At 41.3% G+C, this 24,390-nt stretch overlaps 2 protein-coding genes across 7 annotated transcripts in view; one reads left to right on the top strand and one right to left on the bottom strand.

Moving 5' to 3' along the window:
* The window catches only part of zmp:0000000711 (tubby-related protein 3), a 21,292-nt gene extending 5,057 nt beyond the window's left edge, over positions 1–16,235 (top strand). For 3 of the 5 annotated variants that reach the window (XM_031313497.2, XM_031313494.2, XM_031313496.2), the window contains 11 exons: positions 1,767–1,808; positions 3,724–3,775; positions 7,447–7,609; positions 7,977–8,189; positions 11,294–11,427; positions 12,045–12,236; positions 12,427–12,539; positions 13,815–13,932; positions 14,030–14,128; positions 14,227–14,398; positions 14,514–16,235. In XM_031313497.2, the coding sequence (XP_031169357.1) occupies positions 1,767–1,808; positions 3,724–3,775; positions 7,447–7,609; positions 7,977–8,189; positions 11,294–11,427; positions 12,045–12,236; positions 12,427–12,539; positions 13,815–13,932; positions 14,030–14,128; positions 14,227–14,398; positions 14,514–14,647 (1,432 nt within the window). In that variant the 3' untranslated portion in view covers positions 14,648–16,235. Of the gene's footprint in view, positions 1–1,766; positions 1,809–3,723; positions 3,776–5,980; positions 6,230–7,446; positions 7,610–7,976; positions 8,190–11,293; positions 11,428–12,044; positions 12,237–12,426; positions 12,540–13,814; positions 13,933–14,029; positions 14,129–14,226; positions 14,399–14,513 lie in introns of those variants that run through there. The other 2 variants (XM_031313498.2, XM_031313499.2) reach the window with 2 other exon arrangements.
* On the bottom strand, positions 16,224–24,390 carry LOC116060085 (protein mono-ADP-ribosyltransferase TIPARP-like). Of its 2 annotated transcripts, XM_031313492.1 has the most exons (6): positions 24,328–24,390; positions 22,162–23,007; positions 21,800–21,968; positions 21,185–21,372; positions 19,690–19,959; positions 16,224–17,246 (listed from the first exon to the last, which is right to left on the bottom strand). In XM_031313492.1, exons 2-6 carry the CDS (start codon positions 22,995–22,997, stop codon positions 16,802–16,804), a joined length of 1,908 nt encoding a protein of 635 aa, XP_031169352.1. In that variant the 5' UTR covers positions 22,998–23,007; positions 24,328–24,390; the 3' UTR covers positions 16,224–16,801. The 2 variants fall into 2 exon arrangements, with proteins under 2 accessions (XP_031169352.1, XP_031169353.1); XM_031313493.1 differs by lacking the exons at positions 21,185–21,372; positions 21,800–21,968.

Here is a 24,390-nt window from a genome sequence, read left to right as displayed (position 1 = left end):
CTCTTGTATATAAAACTAATGCATCAAAAAAAATGGGAGAAAGAGAATAGCATCAGTTGCTTGCTCCACATCTCCTGCATCTGTTTCACATTAGAAGCCAAAAGTTTTAAAGGAATAGTTCAACATTGAGAGTGGGATGAGAAGGTTGATATTAGGCAGTATGTTAAGTACGGAGCTGAAGTCAAAACATGGTTAGTCTAACTCAGAATAAAGACTGGAAGCAGGGAAATAACAGCGAGCCTGGCAATGCCCAAAGTTTCAAAAATCATCATTGAAGCTCCCAAATTTACAGAGTGTATCTTGTTTGAATAATCAGTACACAAACAGAAATGTAAAAATGACAATTTGCGGTTTGCAGTTATGGGACTTTTTCTTTATTGTCAAACAACAACCATGCGCAGTAGCTGTGCCCTGTTTATTGTTGTAGCAGTGAGGTTGCCAGGTTTAGACCTATACCAAAACTTGTGCTCACCAGCTGAATCTGGCATCCACATTATAGTCAAAGCCGCTTTAAGTGGAAGGATAAACGTCACTGTTTTGTGCTCGCTCAGGTGTAAACAAACAGTGGACGTAGTTCTAGTAGGTTGCAGTTGATAATTTTTACATAAGTAAATGGAATGAAGCATTTCATCTTATCGGTCCTTTTATTCTGTATCCTCTCCTAGTTGGAAGCTGAATTGCCTGTGGCAGACATTATGTCATGCTCATTCAACTTTCAGATTCCTTTTCGAAGTGGCAAAGTGGGAGCCGTATAATTAAAATGAACAACAGCTATAATGGACTGTGTTCCGATAAAAAGATCCCTGTGGTTTATGTCATGCCATTTCTTAATAGCTCTTATATTGTCATCTGAAAAGAAGTCACTGGTCAACTTGTCCTCTTTTGCACCCTGAATCAACAGCGGTGTGATAGACAGTTACCATTCCATCATTTATAGTATTAAAATCACATTTTCTCTTTATTGTCTATGATATTTTATCGCACATTTGATTTAGGGTTAGATTGATTTGCCACATAAATGCCTCTGACCAAATGTTCTCTGAATGAATATTTAGATTTAATGTGCAGCTCAACAGGAATTACATGCCCTCGTCGAGCCCTCCTTTTGTCAGTTATTCTAAACAGCACAGTGCTAAGACCTCCAATTACAGTAAAGCCCAAGAACTGGCTGCAGGTTTTTAATCAATGCTGGTGGAGGTGGGCTGTTGACGGAGCTGAAATCTCCATGGTTACTTTCGTCTGACAAACAAGGAAGGAACAACAGAAGCTTGTCCTTCTCTTGTCACCCAAGCTGTGACAGACTAATGAAACATTGATCACTCACATCTGTGATGAGGCACTCTGGACGTGTGTGTGTGCGTGTGTGTGTGCGTGTGTGTGTGTGTGTGTTTTCTAAGAATATTTGTGGTAGTAGACATCTCTCAACCCCCAACAGATTGAAGTATTTATGATAATACTCTGAAGGATGTTGGTCTTTTATTTTACATTGCACCTGTTCTTCAGCTGCCCTCTGTCTGGCAGCTTGTTTGACTTCATTAGATAATTACTGTTCTACTAAAGCATAACATCTGTTAATAGACTGCTGTAGCTCTCTAGTTTCATTCAAGCTACACATGAATCAGTAAAACCTATATAGATAGTATATAGAGTATTATTTATGTCTCATTCTTGTTTTGATCTTGTTGCTGAACATGTTTCATTCTCTAATTTTCCACACGTCCTGTGCTACGGGCTGCCATGGTGCCAAATTGCCAATTTCCCTGAAGACCTTCGAGCTCTGCCAGCTTCTCCTCTAACTCAACAGCAAGGTAGACAGCAATACACTTGCCCAGCACGCACACTTTCTTCTCACAATCTGTGACTTGAATTGCCAGGTTAACAGAAGTTTAGTTGCACTTTTAAAGGGCATTTTATCCGTGATGTAAACACCATATTTGTCTGACTTTTCCCCAACAGTTTTGGACACATGGCAATCCAGTCTGCTTCATAGCATGTCAAATATGTTCCACTGCTAAGACTCTTTCATCAGTTATGATTGCTCTCTAGGCTACGAACACACTTAATGTGCGTCATCTGCCGCTACCAAGTGGCATGTCTTTGTCTGGGGAAAACAGGCTCTACTATTTTGCAGCTACCATAAAAATGTTTAATCACAATATTCCGACACAGATTGCCTCAGGGATATACCATTACCAACAGAAACATTGTGTGAGGGAAACTGATGTTGTAACATAATCTAGAGGGTGTGGTTTCAACCATTAATTAGACTGTGCTTTGTAGCATAGAAACAGCGTTATTAATGGCACAGCCCAATGGGAAATCTAAGTCAATATTTTAATCAGAGTTATTTATGCCTTGGTCTAATTATTGGACATGTGGTAGTCCTTTGGTCAAAGCATCCAAATCCACAGGTCTCAGGCCTACACGGCCCATGTGAAAGGCTGTAGTGACTTCTCCCAGGTCTCGCTGTTCACTTGCACAACTTTCACCCATCTCTTTCTTTACCATCCTAAATGACAGTCCTGTAAGTGTAATTAAAAACTACTATCATATCCCACTCTCTATCCCTTCTCCTTCTTACCACCACCTGTTCTCAGGTGCCATAATGGGCTCCCATGGGACCCATCTGTTTGCCAATGTCAACACTGAGGGATACTTGGAGAGGGATTCAAAAGTGACATGACGCGGTGTGAGATGACTCAAGCCCGTGCTGGCTGTTGGGCTACAGATGATGCTAATTGTACCTATGTGGGCTTAAGAAAAGTAGAACAGGCTCATTAAGCCGTGTTCTTGTTGGCAGAAATGGGTTGCCGGAGTCTGTCATCTTTTGAAATTTAGTGACTGTCCTTCAGAGATGAGCTGTGATGTCAGCCAGCGTTGGGCTTGAGGTTCTTAACTAAGTAGTGCGTGTCATCACCTACACACTAGAGCCGTGGAAAGGATGTGAGAGGGACTGAGGGAGATGGAAATAGGGGGAGTGATGGATGAGTGAGTCAGATATCTGATGAGCTTACCTGATGGAGAGATAGATTTGAAGACTTCTCATCCTATACCCTTAATCCTTTTCTCTAAAAGAAACTCATTTCAGCCCAGCAGAGCATGTGCTATTTATAGAGTTACACAACAGGAAAAAATGAAAGAAATGGAGTTAATGACTTACACATTACATTAGCCTATGAGGGTGACTTTTCTACTGTAGATCTCTAACTCCGACAGCACAGACTCCTGCTGTTGCCCTTCTCACTTCACATGGTAGCTAAGCAACATGGGCCCAGCCCCTTCAGATAGGTGTCCAGGGTAAATGCCCAGGAGACTTAAGACTTCAAGGCATTCTCTCAGCTGGAGCTTTGTCCTTTTTCTTTGTTCCCTTTCTCTTTCACAAACTTGCTCTCTTTTTTCCCCCGTCATTTTCAGAGAATGAGTCATGCCATCTTTCGCCAACATGAAGGTCACTTTTTGGCCTGTAGATTTGTCATTATTTGGTTTTATTGCCACTTTTAAAACGGCCACTACTTTGACTAAACTCTATTAACTCCTAATTGCTTTATTTCATACAAGCCCATACACGATACAAAGTCTTTATTGCCTTGTATTTGTGCAACAGCAGTGGTGACCTCTACTGGTTTGATAAGGAAAATCAAACTTAGTGTAGATGCTTTTAGAGATCAATGAGTGTGAAGTCTCTAACTCTTTATAAGAAAGGTTTCTTCTTTTTCTCTGTAGTGGCATCGAAGATGACAGTGCCAGTCTTATGCAACAGAAGCTGGAAAAACAGGTAGGAAGCCACATTTCATCCACAAAAGAACAACACATGCTTTTTTGACAATTCACACCTTTTGTTTTCTCTCATCATTTTTCTAAGACTGTAATGTCTGTGTACTGTGTTTGTACTTTCAAAGAACATCTGGTGTAGTTCATTATGCTGCACCACTCGGATTAACCTTTTTAATTCACACATGTATGATGTTTTTGAGAGCTAACCTGTGGTATTTGTAATCACCTGCCAAGATTTAACATGAAACCGGTAAAATAAAAGATGGCCCTATGTTCTGCCACTCTGGTGCCTGCTGGCGTGCCTGTTGTTGGCAGGAGCAGCTTCAACATCACTGCAGTGGTGTGCAATTTAGTGATTAATGCTGTTTGTTTTGGAAATCTGCTGTTTTTCACCTGCCCAGTCCCTTGGAATTTTAATGCTTACTTACTCCTGAGGCTGAATTGTTTCCTTTTATCCACCCATTACCTGACATAGCCCTTCTTCTGTCGCACTTTGCTCTCTTTTCATCCTTTCCACCCCAAGCCTCTGTAAGACGCTTTATCCCCAAACCTTGCTGAAGAGTCGCTGTGTAGAGCTTTGATTTAAGCTGGAAGCCATACTCCACTATCTCACACAATAGGCAGAAACAAACAGGAGGGCTAGATTGGTGAGTTCAAAGAGAGGGATGGATTTAGTGCCGGGCGTCTGGCTTTGTGTGTGTGTGTGTGTGTGTGTGTGTGTGTGTGTGTGTGTGTCTGTCTGTCTCATGGTCCCACGTTGCTCTGTCAGGCTGCGTTCACATAAACTCAGGCAGTTGTCAGGCGGTCAGGCGAAAACATAAGTCTTCCCATCCATTTTGAATTTGAGTAGTGCGTTTAGGCTGCAGCGTTGGGGGCCGAAAAAACCTGCAGCAGCCTGTTTCGAAATGTTGAGACAGATTCAACTTGGCAGAAACACAACCCAACGTAACCCTGCGGTGGCCAATCATGTAACTGGCATTCAGACTTGTCAGTGCGTTTCGAGGCGGTGTGAGAGTCCTGTACAGTAAACAGGAAACATCACTGCCTCTATCGCTGCCACAAGAAAGTAAAAAAAAACTATAAGGGTAAAAAACAAAACACAAGCACTTAACTGCCCAGAAGTTTCTGTAACAATTTTTTTTTTCTGCAACAAGCTCCAGCACAAGGCACAGTCCCTCTGTCTCTTTTCTTTCTCTTTTTGTCTGTGAAATGAAGCTGCCTTCAAATGCGGTCAGAAATGTTGAGATCTATAAACAATGCCAGACCTTCCTCCACAGCGCTGGGGAGGAGGGTCTTGCTAGTCCACACAGCATTCTGGGATAGGAGAAAAACGTGCTCTGGTTTATTGGCATTTCTTTAAACCAATCACAATTGTCTTGGGCGGCGCTAAGCGCTGGACGGAACCACGGTGCCACTGTAAAATAGCCTCAGGAAGGAACTTGTTTTGGTGGAACGTGTACGTTCAAAGGTGGACAGATAGTCTAGCTAGCTGTCTGGATTTACCCAGCAGAGATCTGAGGAGCAGTTAACCATAGTCCTCATAAACCCACCAGATTTTAAAATTCCAACATAAAGAAAGCGGAAGGTAACGGACATCCAGTGGATTTTCCGGCGGCACAGGAGCAGTCTCGGAAGTGGAACGTCGTAGGTATATACTATAAACAATCTGACGGAAAACAATAACCGTGAAATATAAAGTCTACTTGTGCTACATTGGGGGTTAAAGAACACATCAGGACGTCACACAAATGGGCCATTTAGTGACACTCCCACACCACTGCAAAACCCTGTAGCGAATGCCGGACCGACCGATCAAGTGAATGAAGTCTTATGCTGCACACTTTCACTTGAGTCCAAACAGCCTCACTTGAGAGTCTTCTGTTCTTACGTAAATCATGAAGACAAACACATCCTCCTATGCCCAGAGGGGGATCACATGCAGGTTATGGAAAATCTATTGATAAATATTAAACAAGTTAAATCCATCTTTTTACTGTTTTTGACTCAATCCAGTGTTTCCCACCCAATTTGAAATAGTAAAATGAAAACCATTCAGGCAATAATACCAGGAGCACTGTGACCATATCTCAATTTGAGCTCTCTCTCTCTCTCTCTCTCTCTCTCTCTCTCTCTCTCTCTCTCTCTCTCTCTCTCTCTCTCTCTCTCTCCCCCCCCCTCCTCGCTACCTCCCACTGGAGCACTAATGACGAGTGATTCAGAGTTAGTACACTCAGAGAGCCAGACCTTTTTCAGGAACACATAGTGCAGAGCAGGCTGTTGGTTTGTCGGTTGCAGAGGGATGAGGGACAGGGGGACAGAGTCATGCCTAGCAGGAGTGCTGCTCTTTGGGGGAGAACGTACTTCCACCTGACCTCAAGACAAATGCGAATTGTAATGTTTTTTGTATAAAGAAACCTGTCAACTTTGGCTCACACTTCAGGACACAATGGACCGGGTTGGTAACTTGTTATATTGCTTTTTCTAATATATTTTCTTTTCATTTGTCTGAGGATAACAGTTTGTATAAGTGACATAGCTGTGTGGCTGTTTACCCAATCTTCCTATCTGGCTGTTTTTCAATAAGATAGGAAAGATTCAGACACCCAGTAATCTCTCACTGACTATTTTTAACTTTAGTCATCATATTCTTTGAAAAGACACAAATTAATACATAGTATGTGTCCTCAAATCAGATTTGGCTGATACAGGAAAGACTGCTGGAGCCTGAATGAAGTCACATCCTGGTCTCAAAACGCCAAGTACTGAGTCTTTACAAAAGAATGTCAATATTACAATAGATTGGCTTAAAATAGCAACTAGACGGGAAGGCAACACAGACTGGTCAGACTTTGATTATATGAAGAATTAGTCCAGAGTGTAGGCTGTGGAAATCTTAAGAAGTTGTTTCTGATACGGTTTCACTTCATTCAATAGTCAGTATCTTGACAAAAGGCAGTCAGATCACGCCAACTGAATCTAGAAACACTTCATACATAATCTCTAAAATATAATGTTTAACTGAATGGTTTAATTCGAAACTACTAAGAAAAAGAAAAATATGAAGCTCAGCTTCAGGCTGCTCTTGCCCCCCCCCCCCAAACACCATTGTTATGCATCTTGAAACTTGGCTCTATCTCCACATCCATTTATTACACTAACAGTAATGACGTTCATTATGATAATCATGCTTTATGTTTTTTCATTTGTCGCCTTTATTTATAGCCATAAAGCAAGCATGCATATCCCGGCCCTCCTTAAAGCAGAGTCTTTTGAAATAAGTCCAGATTGTTTAGCTCCCAGACTTATCATACACCTGTGTATTACAGAACTAATGTATTCAGAGGGGACAGAGGAGAAGAAACAGTAAGACCGAATTCTTAGAGCCATTTTTTACTTGTCCAACAGTTTATTGCAAGATACCTCTACAAATAATCAAATCAAATACCCATTAGCCTCAACTGTTCTATGAGAATAATCCAGCTGTGCAGTCACCTGCGTCTTTTACAGGGTTTTCATATTTAATATCCTATTGGAACTCACCATGCATACTAATGTAATTACCCTCAGCTCATAGAGTTGATGTTATCCAGCTTGGCTAAGTGTTCTCAGCCTCTTGCAACATTTATAAGAAGCCTTAAGCATCTATAAATGTAGTGATTTTTTGGTCCACAGAGGGCACTGCTGGAGCAGAAGCAGCGGAGGAAGCGCCATGAGCCTCTGATGGTCCAGCCCAACACCGAGACTCGGCCCCGGCGCTCCAGGACGCGACGTGGTGAGGAGCAGGCCCCTCTGGTAGAGTCTCAAGTCACTATCACCAACGATGTCATCATGGATGGTGAGGAAAGCACCTGATACCTGTTTTTTTTTGTTTTTTTAAATGTTGCATCAACACATGAGGGATATTTTTTGTTAGGTCATGTAAAACCACATAGACTGCCATTTTCACACAATCTTTCCTCTGTGCATAAAAAAGTAGGCATTGATGTGCTACATTCTGTTTTATATGAAGGAGAATTATGTGTTTGAAAGGCAACTTTATAATGTGCCACTGCATAAAATACATTTAAGATAATCAGTATTACGGCATTGTGCACTTGAAGAAAAAACAAGTTTGTCAGACAGACAAACAGTTGTATGTAGTAACTACAACACAAGGACATTTAACAGCTCAGGTAACAACTGACTGGTCTCCCCTCCTGTAGGTATCGATGGCCCAGCAGCTTTTTTGGGCTCAGAAGCCCCTCATCTGGGAATGAAAATCCTGTCTGTGAGCCAGTCTCAGTCCCAGTCTCAGTTCCAGTCACAGCCTCAGTCTCAGCACCAGTCCCTTGTTGCTGAGGAGCCTGAGAGAGATGGAGACACTGAGACGCTGCTAGAGCCCAAGACAGATATCCATGAACTACTGCAGAAACAAGGTGAGTCCTGTCAGAGCTTAATAAGCTTTTCAAGAGAAAATAAACTTTATTTTATTCTGAAGGAATACTGAACCAGAAAAGTGTTTGCATCAATTGTTTAACTCTGAAATATAGATTTCCAGACAAAAAAAAAGTTTGCACTCGCATTACTTTAGAACAGAGCTTCAAAAGTGGTAACCATTACCAACCATAACCAACAGTACAATAGTTTCATCCTCAATCAAAGCATGTTAATTGATAGGAAATTACAGTTTATAGCTTAAATATGTATTTTTTACTACTTCGAAAGAGGGTTAGTAAGGCACTGATTTTCTATTAAAACATTTTAAATCCACAAAGCCCATTCATTGACTTGTAACTGTGTTATTAGAAGATAAGAGTCAATTTACTTTCATGAGCACGTCTACTTATTTTTTTGCCTTCATCGCTGACTCTGTGGAGTCCCATAATCCACTCTGTGTTAATAGTTACTCATAGTAGTAGTTCAATCAGGAGAGACTTCATTGCAAATACGAAAAGATTTATTTGTAAGTTTACATAAGCAAAATATGAAATGTACAAAGTCTTTGGAGATTAGACTCCATTGTGTCGAATATGTTATGAATATGTTAAAGGGGTAGAGAAACCCAGACAATTCCCAGATGGAGTCTAGACACTGGTGGTGGTGATGAAGGACCACAAGAGACCAAATCGAAAGTGCCAAAGGGGCGGTCAGCTGGACGAAGACCCAGGGTATAATGGGTGAGAAGACCGGTGGTTGAAGGGGAGGAGGCAGGTCACACTCTATTCCTGAAATGACAACTGACAACCGCAGAGGAGAGAACAGAGTTAAAGCAGGGATGTCATGCTATGATTGGCTTGTGAAATACATGGCTGAATCTGATTGGTTTACTGAAAAGTGAATGCCTAGAAACAGCTGATCAATTAGGAGAGATGTGAAAACGTTATTGAAGTCTTCCTGAAAGAATTTACGCTGAGCTTCATTAATAATAATAGTTCTAAATCACTCCAGATTAGCAAGTGTTGTTAAGCAGAGTCAGACTTTTTGACATCCCCTAGAACTCTGCTGCTGCAGAATGGAATAGGGAGACAGTGGTGTGATTGATTGTGACGCAGTGAGAAATGGGTCATTTAATAATAGGCCAGGGCATTGTTCACACTGCAGTGCTCATCTATGGCATGATTATAGATACTGCCACACACACGCCCCAGCCAGCTGGCAGGGATTCATAAAAGTTTATGAAAGATGCATTAAAACCTAGCCCTGAGTGGGTGTACTTTTCTGATCCATCTGCTTCTGTGGAGCAAAAACAAGTTTATCCATCCTAAAATCATGTCATCTTGCATTTAAAGCAATAAAGTTTAAAACAACTCCACAAGTGTCATAATGTTGGGATTGCAGTGCCACAGTTTAATCCGGGGGTCAAATGACCAAAGGGTGCTCTAGTTATATCTTTTTTTCCTGGGCTTTAGTGTGATGTGATGCTGCAGTAGCAAATGTCATTGCCCTTCTCAATAATGCAAGTCCTCATTGTTAATGCCCAGCCCAGTTTAGCATAGGAATATGTCCTCAGGATTTACAGCAGTTATATTTGGCTCCCTGTTCTCACATAATACCCCAACTCCCGAGGAAACGGAAGAAATAGAAAGTTTGAGGTACATATTTAATCAGCTCATTCAATCAAGATGTGTATTTTTGACTTACTTTAAAATGTAATATCCTTGACCTGCTTTACTAAGGTTGTTATGAGTTATGAGTCCTCCTTGACATTTCCAGATGGTTGATTTCATAAGCCACTGGCTTACACAACTTTGTTAATTGGAGCCCTGGAGTCACTGTTAAGAGGGAAGCTAATATTTGCAATCTGTATTTCATATTGGTACTTGCTTTCTCTCAGGGATAGCTGCATATCCTGGGGTTATCTCTTTGCAAATATCCCAGTATAAATATTGTGTTTGGCTGTGCTGTCAGTCACATTATTATTCTTGTTCAATACTGCATAGGCCAGTGCTCTCCCAAGCCCCCTACTCTCTAACTTGCCCCTGGCATGTTGGTCCAGGTGGAAAAAAGGAAGTCGCAGAATGGCTCTTCTGTGTGCCAAGTAGCAAATGTTCTGTGTGTGAAGAAGCAGGCTTTGGCAGTGTTACTATCATTTAATCACTTCAAAGCTGACAGTTGGATTACAGTTATTAGGGACACTTGTGCAACATGCTCTATAATTGTATACAAACCACATTAATATCATCAATTGTTATTCCTGGTCGAGCAATTAATTAAAGTTAAATTTGACATATCTTTAACTTTGCAAAGCTCTGAGGAAACAAGTTCCCCTGCTTACTGAGATCTTTCCATACCATTGGACCGCTGTCATCCTCTGACAGCACATTCAAATTTGAGTTGCGTCCTGGCTGATAAATTCAATTATCAATGAAGAGACAGATGTCTCAAGCAGTCTAGACTGGCTGTAGTGAGCCAGGCCCCATTTTATGCATCAGCATGACTGCACGGAACTGTCTCTTCACAAGCGCACAGATGCAAGGTATGGGGGGGGTTTGGGGGAATGCACTGTTTGTGAAAGGTATTGAGGCCATGAGCCAAATGTGACCTTCGGGTAGGGTGAGTGCTGAGCAGAGCTTAACTCAAGTATTGTTCTGCTGGATAGAAAGCTGGAGATGGCTCAGTGAGATTCACAAGGTTTTATCCACTTTCCTCTTCTGCTGTTAAAGAGTTGAAATAAGTCTCTCCTTAGTGTAAAATAAATACTCTGTTTCTTTTGAGAATTAAAATGCACTTTTTTGCCTCAACCATTGCTTAATGTATTGCATCAGTTCTTGAGGAATTAGTTCTCATAAATCAAAGACTATAAATGAACCAAAAAAAATGTGAAATCCACCTTGGGGTCGGGACAATTTTGAACCAAAACTGAAGAAAAAAAACCTGGGAAGAAATACAATTCTTCGAGATTCTTTTGTAGTTGGGAATATACACAGAGCCTCTGGGATTTATTTTCCTTTTTTGTCTTGTGTGAATTTGTGTGAAATTGTGAAGGCCCTCCATGTAGCAATAAAGCTCTCTCACACCTTTGCCTCTTGTACCTCACCAGGTCTGTCTGGCAGTATGAACTTCGATGAAGCCAGCGAGCATGAGGACGACGTGGAGGAAGAACGGACACGTTCTCTGTCTCCTAACGCAGACACCACCAGACCTTCCTCTGCCGCCAGTGGCAAGGACATTCCAGTGAGTAGCCAAATAAATGCACCAGGGTTTCCGCGGGGTCTTAAAAAGTCTGACTGATTTGCTGAAGTATTGTGTTCTAGGTCTTAAATAATTTTCAACTGGTCTTAATTTTCCCACGTCAATGTAGCGCTACCTCGGTTACACTTTACGTGAAGGTATCTCTTATGTAGATACCTTCAAGTAAAGTGTAACCGCTACCTCTAATGCTCACTGAAATGTTCCCGCAGAGCTTTAGAATGTGTTTTTTTTAGTTCTGTGGTGTTGGAGTTCTTTCTGTCACTAGTCCACATATAATTCACTGTATTACGACTACAAATTAGACCAAATGCAACTTAAATTGCAGCCAATCTAGACACCAGTCCTATAATGCCAATGAGGAAATCGGGGAATTGTTGCAGACAATGTTTCCAGACTCTAACGTCTGACTTTTTTTTTTGATTTTGTGATATAGGTCTTAAATTTCATTCATAATGGTCTTAAAAAGTCTTAAATTTGACTTGGTGAAACCTGTAGAAACCCTGATTGCACTCACCAACAAGCTTCTAACGTAGACTATATAATCCAAACCACAATACTAAATACTGTGTAAAAAGGTTCATGCACTGTGTTGTACCTAGGAGGTGGCACCCCCCGGATCACCCACAGCAGAGGGCTCACTAATTGATGTGGCCAATCTAGAGGAGTTTGTTTTGCGTCCGGCTCCACGTGGTGTCACTGTTAAATGTCGAATCACCCGGGACAAGAAGGGCATGGACCGCGGCCTCTACCCCACCTACTTCATGCATATGGAGAGGGAGGATGGCAAGAGAGTGAGTGTGTAGCCATATAATGGAACTTGTTTTTCAAACTTTAAAAAAAACAAAAACAATTAAAAGTACTTAGACTATACAAGACTTGATGTTAAAGAGTTATCAAATAAACCACAAGATGATAAAAGAATTAATCTGTATAGCATCTGTGTACAGTACAGACAGCCCTTTTTTCTGTCTCTCTTCCCAGGTGTTTTTGCTGGCAGGAAGGAAGAGAAAGAAGAGTAAGACGTCTAACTACCTTATTTCAGTGGATGCCACTGATCTGTCGCGAGAGGGAGATAGCTTCATAGGTAAACTGAGGTAAAAACCACACTTTTTCTTGGATCTACCTGTGCCCATGGAGGACTACATTGTCACTGTCATTTGTTGATAGCATACAGTACCTGACTAATATACATCTAAAAAAGTCAAACTAATATCTGCCTAAAATCCTTGTGTAAAGTTGTGTTGTATTAAACCTACATTGTGTAATGTTTTGAGTTGATTCTTAGCAAAAACCCCTTTGTTCTTTCACAAATATGTGCTCCTCCATGTGTAATTACTTCCACCAACTAATCAAAGTATTCTCGTAAGCGTAGAATCTGCCATTCAGAATCATTCAGAATACATAGGAGCGACTCACTCGAATGACGGCCGCCATGTTGCGCCTCCATCTTTAAAATACATTAGCCAAAGAGGGACATACCTCCGCTTTTCGGGCTTTTACAATCAGTGGCACCGTGACGAATGCCAGGGGGAGATTACTCTCCAGGGAAGCGAAAAAGAGAATTAAAACGACAACGCGACAGACGAAGCAACAAGACCAAAGTTAATATTGGAGTGGCTAGAACAGCTGCGTGTAAAGGATGGAAATACTAAGAGCTCATTTAAGGTTCGGCCACCGTAGGAGTTAAAACGCGCTTGGAATGGGAAGGGCTAGAAAGTAATATTCAGTTGGTTGTCATATACAATTTCACCGCTAGATGGGAGAACTTCTTACACAATGTAGCTTTAAGTATTTCACATTGTTTGGAAATGCTACAAGACTGCATTTTGTTGTAATCACACAATCTACACGTCTGTTACAAAAAGCTGCATGAGGCACTATGAGCAAATTATACTACGGTATTATAAGAGCAGCTGTCAGACAATTAGCAGCAACTCTTTTTTTTACCTTTATTTAATTAGGGAAGGTTCACTGAGAGGAAGCCTCTCTTTTGCAGGAACGCCCTGATCACATTCACACAGTTACACATTCATACCTGGAAGCTGCCCAGTACAACCACAGTCTGATCTGCTGGCCACTGAGCAGCTCCACTGGAGCGGTTGGAGGTTAAGGGCCTTGCTCAAGGGCACCTAAGTGGTGGTAATGAGGGAGGGACAAGCACTTAGTTATTAGTTATTGCTGTTATTAAACTGTGTACAGTTTAAGTATGAAATGATACCTTGTAGTGGTAATGTTTGGTTGGTTTTAAGATGGCTGAACACAGTGCTTATGCCTTTGCCACTACATGACTTAGCTGTTAAAAATGCTGCCAGCAATTGAAGGAATGTGAAACGGTGTAAACATTTCAACTCCGGTGTGTATTCTAACAGGTCCAACCTCATGGGCACCAAATTCACAGTGTATGACAACGGCACCAATCCCTGCAAAAACCCCGGGACACTGCTGGAAGAGAGCAACACACGACAGGAAGTGGCTGCCATCTGCTATGTGAGTGAATGACAAAGACGCACACAAGCGTTTGCTGCGTTCCCTGTTCATTGATCATTTGAAGTGAAACTGTCACACTCTCTGTACCATTTGGCAGGAGACCAACGTGCTGGGATTCAAAGGACCACGTAAGATGACTGTAATCATCCCGGGCATGAACATGAACTTTGAAAGAGTCCCTGTAAGGCCTCAAAATGTGAGTCTGATGGTCCCGGAATCATTTACTCTGAACCATGGCATCAACAGAATGGGTCAGAACTGAACATGAATATGATATATAATACTATATTACAGGAGCAGGAGAGCCTCCTGAGCAGGTGGCAGAATCACTCACTGGACAACCTGATTGAGTTGCACAATAAGGCCCCCGTTTGGAACGATGACACCCAGTCTTATGTGCTAAACTTCCATGGCCGCGTTACTCAAGCTTCAGTCAAAAACTTTCAAATAGTTCACGATAACGACCGTAAGTATGCCCCACTATTCACTATTTGTCCACGCATATTTTCTGCACTGTTCAGGCTTACAGTAATGATTAACACACATACGTACGGTTGTTTTACTGTTTCCCCTAACTCTAGCTGACTACATCGTCATGCAGTTTGGCAGAGTGGCTGAAGACATCTTCACTCTGGACTACAACTACCCCATGTGTGCTCTGCAGGCTTTTGCCATTGGCCTGTCGAGCTTTGACAGCAAGTTGGCCTGTGAATGAACCAACAGTTTTACCACACCACCACCACCTTTTCTGTCCTCCTTCAAATCTCGTTTTACGGGATTGTTTGGAAGCCGACAGCTAAGCTGCTTACATCACCAGGAACCAGTTCACGCAGAAGTCAAATATGAGACTGAAAAAGAGAGCAGGAGGGCACTGATGGCATATGTTGGTGCTCTGTTGGCCGATCCAACAACCCTCCTGGTTCCTGTGCAGATTTTTTTTTTTTGTAACATGTTAGCAGGATTATTTCAATATCGGTTTAACCATTTTGTACAGTGTATACGTACAAATGTATTCAAACTAAAAGGGAAAAGGCAAAGCAAATCACACTACTCTCATCTGTGCTGGAGACGGGTGCAAAAAGAACTGATGTTAAATTAATGACTCATTGTTTGAAGGACGGTGACATGTTTATTGATGTTTTGTCTGTTGCTTTTGTTGCCTTTGAATTTGATTTCACTCAGTGTTTTTTGGCTCTAAGGATGGCAATGTCGGCTGAGGTGTTACTCTACAGAGCATAAACCTTTTGAATTACATAACATGGCCTTTCCTTTGGCGCCACCCTCAGGCCAAAATGTAGAGTTTTTTAGCAAAGTTTTCTGTTTTTCATCCGTGCAAGTCTTTTCTGGCAAGTAAGTCAGAATTTTAATCTTGTTTACATCTTTTAGTTTGGCTACATGGTTTAATCTGCAATCTACTTATAACTAATTTTGACGTTCTTTTATTATCATTGTCAAACCTCATTTTATTCTTGTGTGGAAAGTGCATTATTCAGAACAGGCCCATCTTAGTTTTTGTGTTTTTTTGTGAATAAGTGTAATTTTTATCTTGTGACTGTGATTTTTCTTTGTCATAACAAGTTGGATTATCGTGAAAAAAACATAAATGCAGAATTGCACATTTAAAGAGAAAGGATAGACATACTGTATATAAAATATAAAGTAATGCCTTCTTATTGATCTATTCTGGCAGTCTTCTAACATGAAATACCAAATTTAATTTCAAGACATGGAATTTTCATTGTTGCAGATACAGAAGTCACATTAGACTTTGTATGAAGAGAAACAAGAAATCTACTGTATCTACGCCGAGTATTCAAAATATCAGACATTTTATTAAGGTGAAATAGAGTTGGAGGCAATTTTGTACAGCCCACATTTTCTGTCTCAAAGCTTCGACATTATAACTGCCAGTGTCTCTTCATCTCCATTTGAATTGTAAGGGAAACTTAAGGGGAATCAATAAAGGATAGTTTCCTTTATGTCATTATCAAAATGTCCCTAATATTTTGTTAATTCACAATCTCACTGTGATGTGTCTGTAAGGCACATGTGAAAACGAAATATTCAGGGTCATGAATGATTTACACAGTTACTTTAAATCAGTCTAATCTTGATCCTTTAGGAAAAAGTGTTGTGTTTTTCAGGGGTAGATATAATTTGAATTTCCTGCTCAGAAATCCTCTGTAACACGCAAACACAAATACAAATATCTGGTTGGTTTTTAAAGGAAATTAATGTTGTGTGTGCCAGCAATTTATGAAAATCCTGTTTTGTCATTTTTGTGCAATGGAGTTTTGAAGAGTTAAAAAAGGAATTTATAGAAAATATTTTGAAATATATATATGCTTTTACTACTTCGGTGAAACACATTCCAGTCTGACATTTGGAAACTATCCAACCAGATATACGGCTGTATTTTAACAGATGAAAATACAACAATGGATGATCAAACTTATGTTGAAATATGAAGAGATTAATGTATTCTGTGAACAGTTTATTTTCATAAACACAACAGATGTCAATTTGATTCAGAACACATTTGAAAGAAAAACATAAGTACTTATTTCCATTGATTTAAAATGTTTGAATAACCAAAATAAAGACACTTAAAAAAATAAAGTGCTTCATAAGTTTATACGAAATTTTTACTCTGTGGTTCCTTGTCTTCATTGTTGTCAAGTAGAACATTATTGCACATCATCCATATATATTGCACACTTTAAGTGAGGGAACTGAGCATTTGCTGCAACTGACAACATTTGATGCAGTTGATAACATTTCAGGATCCTCTTACATCAACTCTAACACTGTTTATATCTGAACGATTAGCATCAACTAACTCCTGTGCCATCAATGCCTGTCCTCTTCATCAAATATTAATCTCTTGGGGCAGGTCTTTGTACTTGATGAGGTAGTATGGGTAGCAATGACAGCTATCAAAAACTACAAACATAGTGGGTTTGTCCATGTTGTCCACGCAGCTGTCGTAGAGATAGAACTGCCTCATCTTAGAGTTAAGCGGCGGCCTGTGGTAGTTGTACCCTCCGAGACACGTCTCCCCCACCAGGACTTTGGCTAGGAACATGTGGCGAACCCTATCTGGCCCCTCCCTGGCTGTGTACTTATGGGAGAAGGAAGCGGTGGTGGCGAAGTAGGAGCCAAAACCCTGAGACGTTCCATGAACCCCGGCCATGCGGGGGTCGAAGTTGTTGTGGCAGATGTCTTCTGAGGGCTCTTTGGTTGTCCCGTGGAAGAGATGTCTCTCAAGAGGCTCCTTAGAGTTGGTGTGCTGCTTCTGCATGTACGCCTTTTGCCTGTAATGACAATGCAGATACTAGTGTTTCGATGTAGTAGTTGGTGTCCAACTTTCCTGCCTCTTTGTCTTTGTACTTAACTCACATAGAAACTTGGATATAGACTGATATTTAGACAGTGTTGGGAGTAACGTGTTACCAAAGTAATGCAATTACAGTAATGTATTCCTTTTTGCTGCAACGCAGTAATATAACGCATCACTAATTACATTTTGGTAATATTATACCCGTTACAATCTCAGTAACGCGAGTTACAACGCATTTTAACGCAACATTTAGTGGTGTTTTCAGAAAGCAATTTGTGGTGGTGGTGAGGAAATGCAGCTTAACGATTACGTTGCCTGTTTTAAATAGCGTAAAAAAAAAAAAAAACGAAACGCAATATGTGGTGGCCGGTGTTGATTCCGTGGCGCACCGCCACAAATTAGTCTGTGTGGGAAACACTGGTTTTTTTTTTTTGTTTTTTTTTGTTTTTTTTAAGAATTCACCAACACCGCAAAACATTTCTTCACAGGCAAAAAAAAAAAAAAAAAAAAGCTGTGAGTGTTATTTCCTGTTGCTGTATTGATGATTTTTTTCAGGAGTTATTACGCTGCGTTGAAGCGAGCTGTCTCGTCACTGTTCCTGTGGTCAAAACCAGAACCAGAGACGGTACGGACAACATCTGTGTCCCAACAGGTGACGGTACGTCAGCGCGGAGAGCATTGTGTCCGAGCTGCTGACAGATATAAATATGTCGGGAATTAATGTTTAGGCTTGCTACACGTAAATACCATTGCATTTTATCAGCCGTGGAAAGTAACTATGCCGTACTTCAATACAACTGTAAGGTACTTTTAATTGAGTATTTTCATTTTCTCCTACTTCCCTATTGTACGTTTTACTTCTCTATTTGTATAGATTTAGTTACTTTGCATATTCATATTAATTATACAAAATATTATGAATAATCTATGATGTATTAAAGTGGATAAAGAGGAGACTTTATTGATCCGGTGGTGAGATTCACAAGCTACCTGCCAATTTAAACTTTTGCTGTTATTTTGATGAAAGTAACTCAAACGTAATGCAAAAGCAGTGTAAAGCATTACAATTCAGAGACAGTAATATTGTAATTACTCTCAAATGAAAGTAACTACTAGTAATCTAGAATGTATTACATTTTGGAACTAACTTGCCCAACACTGTATTTAGAAGGAATATATCTGTCTTATGATTAGACATATACAGTATATTAGTTTGCCAGTATATTGTGCTGAAACAAGCTTTTGAAATTGTACGAGATTCTGCTACTAGCTAATTTCCGTCGGCAGTCCCTGCAGAGGAGCAATTTAACTTGGAGCTGTGCACGGAATTATCAGCTCTACATGCACAGGTGCACGTAAAGCCCAGCTCAGTCCAAAGATTCGCGACGAGACGCGTTGAAACTTGCAACTACTTGCAACACCTCGTTCTGCAGCGTTCTGAAAGCTGCCAGTTCACACCAACCAGACGAGACAGTGTATCATCTCCATAGCAACGACTCTTTTTACTTCTGTCCTAACTTCCGACTTCCAGACTTTTTGTAGCTGAATATATCATTTGTTGCGTCGAAATATGAATGTGGATAGTGTTAGTGATAGTGAGATGCTTGCTACAGTTACATTTCTAGTGATTAATCGGCGAAAACACGTTTTATTTCTCCGATTCATGGCTCGTCACTCTCTAGCTCGCTACACCGTACGCGCTCGCCGTCGCACGTTGAGCCTCAGTTTATAACACAAATAAAATGGATTATGGATCACATGATTCTAGCTGACTTTACAAGATGACTTCTCTATTGGCTGTTGAAACAGGTGACGTCCCTTACGTTCTAAAACCAACCTCTGGAGACTTGACCAGCTGAGTTGCAGCCACACCATCAACTGGTTTGAGTCGAGCTGAGACGGGCCGGTTCAGACCGCTGAAACTTTTCTCTACAACGTTTAAAACGGTTTCGCCTCGTCGCAAATCTTTGGTCTGAACTGGGCTTAACTTGTATTAAAAATGTTCAGGGCCGCCAATTCTCACGCATTGACCGAGACTTTTCAGATACTCGCGCGCCACATGATAATTTTCTCACGCAGTAAAAAACGAATGCATAACTGATAATGTCGAGGACACTGACAATGCACGGATATACCAAAATATATCAGTACACAAGTGTTTTTTTCTTGTTCTTAATATTGTTTATGAAAAACCCATGATAGTCAATAGTAGTTTCACTGTACATTACAGTAATTTCGGCCAGATCTGGTGCAGGTAAATATTTTGGTGCATGCAATTTTAATAGTTACAAGCAGCAGTGCATGCACACAGAAGGAAACAAACATTTCAGGCCTTGCATAATCAATGCAAACTGACTTAATAACTTTAACTGAAGTATTTAAGGTTTTTTGATAACAGGCACAAATAGCAGCTAAACCTTTGGTACTTGTCCCAGTGGAGGAGGTTCTGGATCTGCTCGATGCTGATGATGTCCACCTTGGTCTCAGGCAGACTCTCATTGAAGAGGTTTTCAATACTCCGGTAGGCCTGTGTGCCGGCCGGAAGGTCCACCAGGATGTAGTCCTGCTCTGAGGCCAGACACCACACTGGAGGATACCAGGAGCTGAACTCCTGCAGAGGGTCCACGCTGAAGTTTTCCCCTGGAGGATCACTGACAGGCTCGGTGGAGACAGTCTGGATTCCTGTCCTGGGTGTAGAGTAGAGAGGAAGGGAGGATATTAAAGGAGAACTCCGGCCAATTTTTACGTGCATCTTGATCGCTATAAATTAGTGCTGTCAAACGATTAAAATATTTAATCGCGATTAATCGCATTAATGTCATAGTTAACTCGCAATTAATCGCACATTTTTATCTATTCTAAATGTCCCTAGATTTCTTTTTGTCCAATTATTTTTTCTCATTTTAATGCTCTTATCAACATGGAAAAGTGGATCGGCTTGCTTTGTGCTTTTGTTGCCTGGCTTTGACGAGGGGGCGGAGAATGTGCATCAGCTGTGTGCTTGGCCATCAAGTGGTATTTCAGACTGGATGTGCTGCGATGATCACAACGACAAAACACACAGATCACTTTGGTTTTGTCAATGGAACCATTTGGCAACTTTTTAAAAGTAAACTTTCCATTCAGAATTCTCATTTTGGCGTCTTGCGCTCGCCATCCACTCAAAACGTAACGTTAGCCTACTACTCTTTGGCCGGCTCGCAAGCCCAAACAAGTGTGTGCGGCGTGCCTGTTGTTTTGTTTCCGGTCTAGATAGATCCGGTGTGGTGTTGTAGTTTTTCTAACGTTACTAGTTGTTGCAGTTTTCTATGCCAAAAAGAACGTTAATCTCGCGATAAAAAAATTGACGCCGTTAAAATGGGTTTGCGTTAACGCCGCTAATAACGCGTTTAACTGACAGCACTACTATAAATATGCGAGTACTGTCGATTGGAAAAAAAATTACCAGAATCTGTGCTAGCAAACTGGAGTTGCACAGTAATAGCGTTAGAGAAGGCTAGCTGTAGTCTTGCGCTGAAGTCCCGTGGGAATTCAGTTGTAGCAGGAAAAGGTAAACAGTAGTGTGCAGAGCGGAGCGTAGTGTCTGAAGAGTGAAGATCGGAGATGTTGGAGTAAGAATAACGAGACTACAGCTAGCCTTCTCTAACGTTATAACTGTGCAAGCCACAGACATCATTTGGCCCGTTTCCATGTAGTTACTGCACTGTAGTGCTCAATTACCTATTTTTGAGGGGGAAATAAACTTCAAGTTTTTGTCGCGAAGGTATGGCCTGTCCTGGATTGTTTTTTTTCCTATCGACAGTACTCGCATATTTATAGCGATCAAGATTCACGTAACAATTGACGTTCTCCTTTAATGTGATGAAGAGGGGATATAGGACCATTTCTAAGGAAGAGAAAATGGAAACCAACTGCAGGTAAGGCTGCATGGATTTGGGGGAGCAGTAGATGGGTCTGCAGCGAACTTTTCTCTGGAACCCAGTGGTGACGTTGGACTGGGTCATGGTGGCAAAGTCCACCTTGTACTGTTGTGAGCCAATGTAGAAGGAACACTCGGGCTCCTTTTCGCTCATCTTCTTTAGCAGCGAGGTTGACACATCCTATGGAGAGATGAACCAATCAATGAACAAGGAGCTGCTGAAAGACACTTGGTAGTTATTGTCAGCTTTCACATATATTAATTAGAATGTAATCGTAAGACAATTGTAAGTAAGTACAAAAATGATTCTGATGTACAGTAAACGCAAGCTATTTGTAAGAAAGGTCATTAAGAATGGTTTCATATCTCCTCTTCATCACATTAATATCCTCCCTTCCTCTACTCTACACCCAGGCCAGGAATCCAGACTGACTCCACAGAGCCTGTCAGGGATCCTCCAGGGGAAGACTTCAGCATTGCATTGGTAGCTAAGAGAGTGGTTAGAGGTAAAAGAGGACTGTGGGGAAAAAAGGGCACTAATCGTGCCAAGGAGCGATAATAAAAGTACAGAAACTAAAAGGAGAAAAAAAAAGAGAGGAAACATTCACCTCGTTGTACTCTTCCCATTCAAGGTTGTTCCACCAGTAGATTTTCCATTTGCTGGCAAAGTAAGGGTTCCTGACCAGACTGTCAGAGTTAGTCAGTCGTCTAACCCCACCATAGTTACATGAGTTTTTCAACTTCATCGAGTCAAAGACAAGAGAGTAGAGGACATGCCTAAAGGTAGTGTAGGACGAAACAACATTGTAGGGTTACAATTAAAACACTTACACTAACTTTTGTTTTGACTCAGGGAAAACTGAACATGCTGTAATCAACACAAGGGAAAATGGACAGAGAAAACAAGACATATTAGTCTGGTTTAGCTTTACAACCAGAGATCTGACTCCAGTTCTACCCTCTTACTCACCCATCCTTGAAGTAAATGAGCTTTTGGTCGACATTGCAGTAGTTCCTCTCCAGTAAGACCTGAGAGCAAGAGGGGATGTCGATCCACTGGTGGGTGATCACACACCACAGCTGCCAGTGAAACGGGTAGGGAGTGTGGTGCATCTTACACCTTTGCCCTGCGCTACACAAACCCAGGAGGAATCTGTCACAGACCTGGATGTCAGGCGAGCTCCTCGTGTGAAACAGAGAGGGAACAGGCACTTTGGACGGGGCTCGCTGCTTGGTGGGAGTGGCTGTTGGGCTCTGGGTGGCGGGTAGGATCTGTCTCTTGGTAGGGGTGCCAGGCTGATGGGCAGGCTGTGGTTGGGTGATGATGAGAGGCAGGGAAACGATGAGGGCGGTGGCTGGCGTAGGGTTTGGAGGTATTTTCTGTGGTTGACCTGGTGGACTTGGCAGCAAATGGGTGCCGTTTTGGGAAAGGGTGAGCAGGACACAGGAGTTCTGAGTGGCGCCATGCTGCTGAGTGATGGACTGGATGACCATCTGAGGCTGCAGGATCCTGGTAGAAGGCACTACGGTCTGTGCCACACTGGATGTGCTTTCACTTTTGCTGGAAGTTGTAATCTTCCCTTGCGTAGAGCTCACAGGGGTTAAGTGAACACTGATGCTGTAAGGGTTAACGGTCCAGGCGATGTCAACCTGCTGGGATCTCATGGCCTCCCACACTGGGAGGCTGGTGTTGGTGTCAGCAGGGATTTCCAGTAGGATAAGAGACGGGCTCAGGAAGGTGACTTTGGAAGATTTGGACGGCGACTCTGAGTCTGACAACTTTCTCTTTGTTCTTTTGTTAGGCATCTTGGAGCTCCTGTATAAAACATTTTTAACAATTAATTTAGGTTTAGCTCAGTATAGACTCAAACTACAAAGAGGAAAGTGTTTTTTGTTGGTGGCTGTAGTCATGGGTCTATTTTATGGGAGGGGCGGTGGGGATATGTCACAAACACCTTTCTGATTACCTAAAATAGTCCCAACCACTAATTTGATATTACTTGCACATGTGTTTAGATCAAATATAATTTCCATTTGCTCTACAAAAAGATAATTCCCTCATGTTCCCACTGGATGAGAAATAGTTTCTATTTGTGTTTGCTCGTTTTGTCCCCACCCCCTTTACATGCAGTGTTATGATGGTGAAGGTGGTGAAGTAAACATTTGTGTAGACAACAAGACACACAATGGTGCAATTTATGCCGGTGTTTTCAGTTAGTTTTGGTTTTCCACTTTGATGAAGAGCAGCATGCTTTGTCTCATCCAGAGAGTCTGTGTCTGTCAGACGGTCTGAAGGGGATACAACCATGTCAGCAGAGCAATAACGTAATGAGGCAACAGGACAGGTAGATTTTTCCTTGAAATATTGTGAATTTATTCTCATTAAATTAAGCTACGACTTAATTCGCGATCAGAGAATACAAATATGGAGGATATGTTTTGAATGTGGAGAAAGTTTTGAACATGGGCAGAAATCTTGCTGAAAGACATGAGCTATGAAATTCCAAGGGTTTGTAAATGAATTAAAATGAATTGATGTAGGCTATCATTGATGTGAACAGGTGTTACTACCACAAACAAAAACACAAAAGAGTAGGGAAGCCTCTGCCTACATGTGTTTTGACTAAGCAGGGATAGGCCTAATATTAAATGATCTACAGAAGATAAATCACTGAAAGAAATACAGAATGCATTACATTTTATGTTTTTTAAATTTTGAAATGTCACCTGGCACATTCATTTTGTCATCCTTCGCATAAAAATCCACCAGAATGCAGGAAATGAAGCTCGAATTTTCCTGAGGGAGGACCCACAGACCCTCACTTCACGTGTCCCTCACATCTTTGGTCCCTCACCACTAACGTTAGGCCCGGCTGTGTTCATGTCCACGGCTGGGGGGCTTAATTTATATCAATTTAACGTTTACCCAACTTCTAATTAAAGACATAACAATTAAAACTTTTTTAACGTTCTTGTGTATTTACTTATTTATTAACACATTCTTAGCAATAAACCACATGCAATATTAGCATTGAGGCTATAACCAGCTAATGAAAGCTAATTTACAAGTTGATATGTGGCTAGTGGAGAGATTGGTTTGGCAATGCTTAAGTAATATTTGGCAAACCTTACCGACCGTGACGCCTGCTAATGCCTTTAACGTTGAATCTTGCAGGGAAAAGGCAGCTTTACACGATTC

This window comes from Sander lucioperca, chromosome 20 (genome assembly GCF_008315115.2).
Source record: "Sander lucioperca isolate FBNREF2018 chromosome 20, SLUC_FBN_1.2, whole genome shotgun sequence".
In the NCBI taxonomy this organism is placed as follows: Eukaryota; Metazoa; Chordata; class Actinopteri; order Perciformes; family Percidae; genus Sander; species Sander lucioperca.
Note: the sequence above shows the minus strand (reverse complement) of the source record. Positions and strands in the feature narration are given on the sequence as shown.

What these genes read in the sequence shown, in the direction of transcription:
- LOC116060085 (XM_031313492.1), bottom strand. Translation starts at nt 22,997, where the DNA reads ATGCCTAACAAAAGAACAAAGAGAAAGTTGTCAGACTCAGAGTCGCCG. An exon ending in TCCATGCAGCCTTACCTGCA is followed by an intron (nt 19,960 to 21,184) that starts GTTGGTTTCCAT and finishes CTCTACACCCAG; the next exon opens with GACAGGAATCCAGACTGTCT. An exon ending in CACTGGGACAAGTACCAAAG is followed by an intron (nt 17,247 to 19,689) that starts GTTTAGCTGCTA and finishes TTGTCATTACAG; the next exon opens with GCAAAAGGCGTACATGCAGA.